General features: G+C 48.7%; 1 protein-coding gene across 6 annotated transcripts in view; it reads left to right on the top strand.

Annotated features, from left to right (window-relative positions):
• The window catches only part of ppp1r13ba (protein phosphatase 1, regulatory subunit 13Ba), a 49,737-nt gene that overhangs the window by 6,044 nt on the left and 33,693 nt on the right, over window positions 1-10,000 (top strand). For 5 of the 6 annotated variants that reach the window (XM_062522145.1, XM_062522146.1, XM_062522147.1 and 2 more), the window contains exons 2-4: window positions 1,503-1,748; window positions 6,588-6,735; window positions 8,717-8,836. In XM_062522145.1, coding sequence (XP_062378129.1) covers window positions 1,503-1,748; window positions 6,588-6,735; window positions 8,717-8,836 — 514 coding nt within the window. The remainder of the gene's footprint in view (window positions 1-1,502; window positions 1,749-6,587; window positions 6,736-8,716; window positions 8,837-10,000) is intronic. The other variant, XM_062522150.1, reaches the window with a different exon arrangement.

Consider the following 10,000-nt stretch of genomic DNA (forward strand, 5'->3'; position numbering starts at 1 on the left):
GTCGTTTCGGGTCATTCCGGATCGTTTCAAGTCGTTGTCCTTGTCTGGTTGTTTTGAGAGGTGCAATGTCACGTCTCTTGGGCTGAGTGGCAGTTATGGCTCCCTGGCGTTGGGATTTACGTCCGTGTCGTTTTGTTTGACGTCGACAAAGTGATCTTACGTCACAACGCTCCTATATCTGGTGTGCACTGCAAAGGAAAGATAACACAAGTGTCTTGGCTTCCGACCTCCTAACAATGAAACTGTGTGTTTGTATGTGTGATGTGTGTGTGTGGGTTTGGGGCGGGCAGAATGTATGTGTTTCTTTTTGTGTGTGTGTGGCGGTGCTAGTGGTGGTGGGGGCGAGGATTGGTATTTAAGCTCTTTCTGCACTAGCCTAAGTGTTTTTCAATGTGTGTGCATATTCCTCTTGCTCATTCTCTCTCTCTCTCTCTCTCTCTCTCTCTCTCTCTCTCTCTCTCTCTCTCTATCTTCCGGTTTGTGTTTTGTGATATATTTACGTGTGTGAGTGTGTGGGTTTCCAGTGTGAGTGGCATTCATTGAGCGGTGTTTGGTTGCTCTCTCTCTATCTGTGAGTGAGCTGTCACAGGCCAGCCTGGCTTCTGTCGTCAGGCGCCTCTTATCTCCTCAGCACAAGTCCCAGGCTCTGGGACTGCCTCTGCCTGCTGCTGCTGGAGTATCTCAATCTGGGAGAGAGAGAGGCCGCGTGATAGGACCCTCCAACACACACACACACACACACACACACACACACACACACACACACACACACACACACACACACACACACACACAGTAATTCACACACACACACACACACACACACACACACACACACACACACACACACACACAGATAGTTACTCACACACACACACACACACACACACAGTTAGTCACACACACATTTAGAGGCTCACAAGACCCCTCTTTACCACTCGTCTACCCACCCACCCTCTCACGTGTGCTGCTGCTGACATACACACACAGACACACACACACACCCCTCCTCCTCCCACCCTTCTCTCTCTCTCTCTCTCTCTCTCTGGTGTGTGCAGCCTGACACTCACATTCACAAATACACACGCCGGCACTCAGGCTAAACAGAGTGGGGTCTCCTTTTGGACGAGGCAGATCCCCAGAGAGCTCCTCTCTGATGCGCATGTAGATTCTCTTCTCTTCTCTCCTCTCCTCACCTCTCCCTCTCTCCCTCTCTCCCTATCCTCCTCTCCTCCTCTCCTCTTGTGTTCTCTGTCCTTCTCCCCTCACCTCCTCCCTCCCCGCTCGTTTTCTCTCCTAATCTCTCCCTCTCTTCTCTCCCTTCCTCTCCTCTAGTCCTCTTCTCCCTCTGTTTCTCCCCCTTTCTTTTCCACTCCTCTCTTTCTCTACTGCACTCCTCTCTTATCCTCTCTTCTATCTTCTGTTCCTTTTCTTACCTTCATTCCTCGTCCTCCCACTCCCTCTCTCTTTCTTTCTCTCTCTCTTTCTCTCGCGTGCGGTAGCGCCTTGCTCCCCGTGGACTCATGAAGAGGTTTCTGGGGCTGGTCTTGAGTAGCCTGGCCGCTCTGTCCAAGGACAAGCCCATCTGGCTCCAGCCGGCGTTCCAGCGGAAGAACAAAAAGAAGCCGGCGAAGAAAGGAGCGGCCCCGCCGCCGCCACTGCCGCGATCGCGGCCGCCTCCCTCGCCGCCAGGGGAACGCCACCGGAAGGGTCCGGCGTCGGTGCCGGTGCCGGCCGGGCCACCTAAGGTGAACCGATCGGACCGTCCCGGGGCGAGTTTGAGCAGGAGCCGAGGGGGAGAGGTGGTGTTGGGGTGGGGTGGGGTTGGGGTGGGGTGGAGAGTGCTTGGAGGTGGGGTTGTGGGGTGGGACGCGGTGCTGGAGCCGACTTGGGGAGCCAGTCGGCCGCTTGTGTGGTTTGTGGCCTAAAAATAGCCGCAGCCGTCTGGCACTTTGGCGAGGCTTGAGCTGTCAGGGGAAGTCACCCTTTGCACCTCTGGAGTTTTTATGGTGGGAGGGAGGGAGGGGGGGGTGCTCTTAAGTATTTTTATATGGCTGAAGTGGTGTTGTTGGCTTGTTGTGTACAAGTGTGTATATGATACGGGTGTGGTTTGTTTTTTTGTATGCATGTGCATGTGCATGTGCATGTGTACTTGTAAATGGACTTGAGTGTGTGTGTGTGTGTGTGTGTGTGTGTGTGTGTGTGTGTGTGTGTGTGTGTGTGTGTGTTTGTGTGGGTAAGAGGATGAGGCCTTTTAAGGTTATGCACATAAGTGTTGAGAGTTGATAGATGACATCTAAATGTGGGTTAGCGTCTATTATTTTCTAGCGCGTAAATAAGCACAAACACCCTGCACAGTAGGTGGTTCAAATTTATAACAGCATTTCCAAATTTATGGCTGATAGATTTAGACCCCAGAGCAATGAGAGTGGCTGGATTGCTGTGGGACACCGATGCAGTTCCTGTATTTGCCTGGGAAGGGGAAACAACTAGTGGGAAGTCATGGCTTTATGAATTTAGTCTGGGTGTGTGTTGTGTGACCGTAAACGAGGATTCCCTTTTCCAGCTCACTTTCCAGCAGGCTAGAAAGCAGCAGGATTCTTTGGTATTTTCCGCCGGCCGAACGGGAGCGTTGGTGCCACGGTCAGGGAAAACAGACGGCCGCTCGCTGTGAGCTCGAGAGCCTGGAGTGAAGAACAGAACGGACGCTTTATTTGCATCTTAAATCTAATGTCGTGTTGGTCTCCAGGATTAGACTTTGCGTCGGGTGATAGGCTATATATTTCTGCGGTGACTCAGAAATGTGTTTGCTCCCCGTGTCAGCTGCACCTAAATTACTAGAGCCCCAGTTTCCTCAAAATAACAACCCATAAACTATTCAGAGTACATCTTAATTTTGCCTGTGTGAAAGCTTGCCGGATCAAGACAAACTGACTGGAAGGTATTTTTTTTTTAAATGGAAGAAGACGGAAGGAGGAGATGCATATCTTGGCCCGAAGAAGTTCGAAGTGGATGTTCTCACCCGCCCACACTCAAACGCAAACCGCGATCGATACCGAACGCCAAGCCACACAGAGCAGCGTGTGGAGAGGTGTCTTGTGCTATTTTGCTTTTTTTTGGATGAAGACAAGTAGAACACATAGCTCCAACAGCCCACAACGCTTCTTGAAGCCCTGTTGGGAGTCACTGAAGTCTGTCTTATTTTTGGGAATGTTGAGAATGGAGAATGGAGACTCTTTGCCCAGAGGTGAAAGTGATATAGTGTCAGAGAGTGCCCTACACGCATCCAAGTATTCACTTTGATTTCAGTGCAGTGGAGAATTCTTTTTGAAGATCACGGAAGAGTTCATACCTTTTACATTAAGTGGGTGCTGGAGGAGGATGCGTGAGGGTTTTGGGGTTGGGGGGGTGATCGAGATGTGCTTCACCTTTCTAGCCTAAAGCAGAAAGTGTGCAGAAGAGCTGTACCTTTAAACTCATTTCTATGATTAGACTCTCAGTGATTTTTTTCCTCCTCTTTTATCATACCTCCTGTGGCATGGAACGAGAAAAGAGAGAGAGAGAGAGAGGGAAAGAAAGAGAGAGGGAGAGAGAGAGTGGGAGGGAGAGAGAGAGAGAAGCATCAGGCTGTGCTTAGATGTAGAATAGCCTGGTTTCATTTCCCTCCACAGAGCACACAACCAGAGGCCTGGAGGGATCAAAATAAATCTCAGGGGGGGTAGGCTCTATCCACCCCCACCCCCACCCTCCTCACCCCCATACCCCACCCTCTCGTCAAAGGAGATTTTTTTCCCCTCTGAAAAAAAAAAACAGTCAGCAGATTTCAGTGAGAGTTGTGGGGTGGTTGTGGTCGTGGCGTAGTGTATAGCAGCGTAGCGCTGGGCCGCTGCGGGTTGGCGCTAGCCGGCCGGGGTTTTTAAACGGTGCAGTTTTGTGGCCGTGGTCTGGTGCCGTGTGCACGACCCCCCTCCCTACCCCACCCTCCCCACCCTTCCTCCCTCTTTGTGTGGAAAAAAAAATATGACCCAGCAAAACTCCTGCTCTGCACGTGGATTATCCTCCCCTCTCCCGCCCTCTCTCTCTCTCTCTCTCTCTCTCTCTCTCTCTCTCTCTCTCTCTCGCCTCTCGCTCTCTTACAGATGAGAGGAGCAGTTATTTTTTCTCTCTTTCCCTTTTCTCTCACTCTGCTCTCTGATGGGTTTGTTTTGCTCTGTTGCACTGAGCGCCCCCCACCCCCCCCTCTCAGTACACACACCAGCCTTTCAACTCTGTCTATCCCTCCACCCCTCCTTCCTCTGTGCCTATCTCTACTACCCCCCCCCCCCCCCCCCCCCCCCCCACACACACACACACACACACACACACACACTCAGGGGACCCACACGCACGTTTACACCACCCCTAATCAGATTACCGTAGCTGGGCATGCTGTAATCCAAGCCTTACAGAGTTTTCTCTCCGCTCAATCTGTGTCTGTTGGCGAACAGGGACGGATACAGATCACGAGAGCGAGAGAGAGAGAGAGAGAGAGAGAGAGAGAGAGAGAGAGGGAGGGAGAAAGAGAGAGCGAGGGAGGGAGAGAGAGAGAGGGAGAGAGGGCCGGGGAGAGACAGATTGAGAAAATGTGACATAAGGTGGATGACCAGGGAGATTGAAAATGATAGATGGACAGTGAAAGGGATGAAATGACTGAGAAGAGAGAGAGAGATAAAGAGAGAGAGAGAGAGGTGTGTGTGTGTGTGTGTGTGTGTGTGAGTGTGTGTGTGTGCGTGAGTATGAGGGCTGAAACAGAGAGATTGCCTTACATCTTGGAAAGGAGGTCCCATTCCAGGTCTGGGTGGGGATTGACCTGCTGCTCGTTTACGAGCCCCATGTGTGGAGCCCCGTATCAGAGTACAGGCTGGGAGCCACGGAGCAATCACAGATGGGGGACCTCAGGAGAGAGAGAGAGAGAGAAAGAGAGAGAGAGAGGAGGGAAGAAAAGAGAAGAGAAGAGAAGAGGGGGCTGGGGGTGGAAACAGTTAAAAGTGAACATATTTGACCCCCGATGTGGGCTGTCTGCCTTGCAGGCTCCATTTCTTGGAAGAGGATTGGAGAGGCTTGATTGGAAGGATTTGGTTAGCTATTTCATCGGAATCTGTTTATAATGAAAAGGAATTCCCTGAAATGATTTCCCCACATGCTAGGCTGGGTTCCCGTGACAAAAGGAGGAATGGATATGTGTGTTTTTGTACTTCTTTTAAAAATGTTTCAAAGAAATGTTTTCCAGAATTCCAAAAGTTTCTTCTCAAAGTCTCAACTAGTATTCCAGTGAAGTATGTGTAGGGATCTCGCTACATAGTTAGCATCCTTCTCAATTTCAGGCTTTCCGTGGCATCCTTGCTAAATTTGCTGCTAAATCCCCTCCCAAAAAGCATTAAAGTAAATCAAAAGTAATCAGACGCTCTGTGCTCCGGTCTGCGCCCGCTTCGCTCTCACAGCAGGAAGCCCAAAGTCGGCACCCATCTGTGGATTATATAACCCCTCCGACGGTGACATCAGCGTGCCAGTGCGGGAGATGCATCCATTCCAGTCCGTCCCTCGTCTCTCTGCGTTGTTTGGACAGTGCCGCTTGCCGTAGAGAGCGGTGCATGTCAGAGGAGTCTGTTGATCGTGATCCTTAATTGCGTGTGGAGCTTGTTTTTAGGAGAAAAGAACTTGTTAGGCACAAAGTATGAGAGCGGAGGGGATGGGTAACATGCAACAGGCGTAATTACTTTTTTCTGTAAGACGTGTTCTCTAAGTCGGTCTCTATTTCCTCCATGTAGGTCTGCACAAGCACACGACACACACACACACACACACACACACACACACACACACGCTCACGCACACACATACACACACACAGACACACACACACACACACACACACACACGCACACACACATGCACATACTCACTCTCTATGTCTTCATCAAATTTTCAGCAGTAGGTACTGTAGCTGCCTGCACTCCTTTAAAAGTAGGCCCTTTCCCTGTGTGTTGAGCGGGGCTGTAAAAGAGGCCGGTGCAGCGCTGGGCTTTCATGAAGGCTTTTAAAAGCGAGAGCAGCCGGCCAGGAGACACCTGCCCAAGACAGAAACACATGCTGGGCTGCTTTTGTCTGCTCACACAATGCACTTGTCCAGATGATGTAATTTCGTGAAACAAAGCACTGAAGTGAAGGCCTATTCTTACCACTGTTCTCCACAGTCATTAGACAATACTAGAACACTCAATAGTCACTAGCATTCTTGTACACGGGAGGACAGCCAAGAGACTCCTGCCATAAACTCATGTGTCTTGTTAGATTGTCAGACCACTCATTAGGCCTACATGACAAGCCCTTTAATAGTGTGATGATCACGCTTTTTACTGCGATAGAATAAAGTTTTATAGTGCCATATCGTGCTGTTAGAAACTCATAGTTGTTGTTTTACTCTGTAGGTGATAATATGAGTGTAGTTAGTACGTTATAGCGCTGATGTAATATATTATTGTGTTTGCATTTTGTAATATACTATAACCTGGGTCTAATCCAGTCCTCCATCTCTGTCCCCACTGCAGATGATCCTGACCGTGTTCCTGAGCGACGGAGACCAGATGCTGACAGAGGTGCCCGTTACCCCGGAGACGCTGTGTAAGGATGTGGTGGAGTTCTGCAAGGAGGCGGGCGAGAGCAGCTGCCACCTGGCCGAGGTGTGGAGGGGCAACGGTAAGACAGCTGACCCAAGCCTCACAGAACTACCTAGAACCTTCCAGAACATGGAGAACAGGGAGAACACAAGGGGGAACAGGGCAGGCAGAGATGATAATAGAATGGGGCTGTTGTCCTGGAAATCCAGGATCCAGAGACAGTAAAGCATGAATCTGTGATCACTGTTGGGAAGCAAGTTTTGTTGTTGTTATTGAGGTGTGACGTTTTACACCTGTTCAAGTATTTGATGAATGAAGCCCATTGTTTGTGCAAAACTAAACCTTTCGAAAACTTCTTGGCTTCTTTGTTCTTGCCATTTATCTATTGTTTAGCTAAAGTGGGATGGAAGCAATCATTTTCTCACAAGCTCTCACTGTCATGCCATAACAGTCAAAGTGGGCCATTGTGTTCTGTGTAAATGTATGGGAACCATGCATGGGGCAGCATATGTGGGCCAGTCGGGCAAACTCCCCATTCCCGAATGTACTGGGAACAGTCCACTTCCTAGGTTTTTGTTCTCACATAGAGACACATAGCAATGTATGGTATCTATACATGAAATATAGGGCAGAATTCGTATGTCAGAATGCCAGAAATGGGGTTGGTATGGCGCCTCACTTTGGAAAATGTTACGGTGGCTCAGTCGTGACTCAGTTAGGAGAGCATGAAAGCGAAGACAGAAATACCACTAGTGCCACGTCACAGTGTCTATTCAAGTTAGCAGCAGTCATGGCTGAAACCCCCCCCCCCCCCACACACACACACGTTTTTTTTGTTTAACCTTATAACAAAGTGAAGTAAAAGTAAGTCGATGTTTGTTCGTTTGCAGCCTCTAAAGTAATTAGGTTAACCATGTGCCACGGGTGACTGGTGTAGCTTAGATCCCTGTCTCCTCGCTAATGGCTGTGAATGGCCCAGTGTTGTTGCAGCTCCCAGTGTTCCCAGTCCTCTCCAGACTGCTGCCCCACAGCACAACAATGGGCTCCTTGTCCCCTTGTGTCCCAGACAGTGGGTGTCACAAAGTGGGTCAGGATGTCTCTGGCTGTTTTCTGTTCTTTCTCACTCTCTCTCTTTCCCTCTCCTTCTCTCTCTGTCCGTCTCTCGCTATGTCCCCCTCCCTCCCTCTCTATTTGTTGCTGTCTCACTCTCACTCTCTGTGTTGCTCTCTCTCTCTCTCTCTCTCTCTTTCTCTCTCTCTCTCTCTCTCTCTTGCCTGTGGGCTTTGTTTGTTCAGCCCATGTCCATGTAGGTGCGTTATTACAACACTTGGCACTGTTGGCAGCTAGCAAGGTCACACTGACTGATGTTGTCATTGTTGCCGTGTTTAAGTTACAGCTGTTGGAGGGCAAACAGCGATGCCTATCTTATCACCTCTGCTTCCTCATTAGGAACAGGCTTGAACGAGTGGCCAAAGGCCTCTTTTGACCTCTGTAGACTTCATTTTAAATTGAATATAGTAAGTTCAATTTAGTTATATTGTTTTTTAGTGCAATTCTATTTATGGAATAGTACAGTGAATGGATTTCCATGTACCGGTAATTGCTTTTTTTTAATACTGAGGATTATGAAATTCATCTATGATGCATTAACATAAGAGAATTGAGTTAGAACAACTCTCGCTCCCTTGAATTAGCAGCAGCAAAGATAGCTTTACTCCACTATGGACTAAGTGATACTTTGAAAGGAAATCAAATACCCCTGGAGGCTTTTAATACAAAGCGTAGACGCAGTGAAGTGAGGAAAAGCTTCAAGCCTCTCTGCACTCCTGAAAGAGTCCGCATTAGGCACAGGACTTTGCCTTTCTTAGAGAGCCACTGTGTTGTGTGGGCCTTTCGAGATAACTTTTTGAAAGCAGCTTTGTTCCTCCCAAAATAGTTGAAAAGCTCGGTCCTCCAATCCCATTTTCCAGCATTTCCTGTAAATTAGCGATAACAATAAGTAGAGCTCCCTACCTCTGGTCATCCTAATGCCGTCCTGTCGTCCTCTCCTCCCTCCGCAGAGCGAGCGATCCCGTACGATCACCTGATGTACGACCACCTGCAGAAGTGGGGTCCCCGGCGACACGAGGTGAAGTTCTACCTGAGGCACGAGGAGCTGCCCATCGAGGCCTGTGAGCTCGGTGAGTCTCGGAGGCCGATCACGTCCTCCTCCTCTCCCCCCCTAACAGAGCACTTTCTCCTGCTAAAAATGTTTTGGTTCTCGATAAAGATGTCAGATGTAACTCACATCTGTTGAAATAGCATATACTCTTCATAAGCATCCTTGAATTGTTCAAAATATGGAGATCTAGCATCCATTGCATCCTCTGTGTACTTACAAGGATACAAGAATACAAGGATGTTTATTCGTCACATGCATATGATTACTAATGTAAAGAATGCAGTGAAATTGTCAGGTAAAGAATGCAGTGAAATTGTCAGAACTTGACATGACTACGAGACATGTTTGATCTATCATTATTGGTTTGTCATGGTTTGTGCCAGAAATATGACACATATGATTACATTTTTACATATGACCAAAATATATTTTCTGATTTGGGTGATGAGTAATGCGTAGGCGGTCAGCATTTGCGTCAGTGATGACCATGGGCATATCAGTTTGTATTTGTTTACTCATCGTTCTAAATGTAGCACTGAGTGAACAAGAAGTCTGCACAGTAGAGTTCTGGAACATTCTGAACAGCAGAAAGATTTGACTTCTCTTCTACTTGATCTTTCCACCTTTCTGTCTCTTGCTGTTTGACATTCACTGCCTCTGCTTCTCTCTTCTCTCTTCCCTCATTATCTCTCTGTGCTGTCTCTCTGTCTCTCCTGTTACCTTTGTTCTTTTCTCAGTGTCTTCTGCTCTTTTTGTTTCTCCGTCTCTCCCTTCTCTCCCTCTCTCTCTCTCTCTCTTTCTCTCTCTCTCCCTCTCTTTCTTTTTCTCTCTCTCTCCCCCTTGTCTCTCTCTCTCGGTTGGGTTCAGGCTCTTACGTAACTAATCGCCTCTCAGTAGCTAATTGGTCTCTACGGTAATGACCTGTTCTGACCTCTGCACCTGAGACGGCTCAGAAGGCTCTACTGGGTGTGTGTGTGTGTGTGTGTGTGTGTGTGTGTTTGGGTGTAGGGGCGGTGGGTAGGGGCGGGTGACTCGTCGTCTGCACGAAAGAGTTTGCTTAGCGAGGTGTTTATGAGACAGACTTGCACAGTGAGGGGGTAGACATTACTCTTCACTTTGTCTCTCTTTGTCTTAGTGTGTGTGAGGCTGATTGAGTGAGTGAGTGAGTGTGTGTGTGTGTGTG

Source organism: Sardina pilchardus, chromosome 20 (assembly GCF_963854185.1).
Source record: "Sardina pilchardus chromosome 20, fSarPil1.1, whole genome shotgun sequence".
Lineage (NCBI taxonomy): Eukaryota > Metazoa > Chordata > Actinopteri > Clupeiformes > Clupeidae > Sardina > Sardina pilchardus.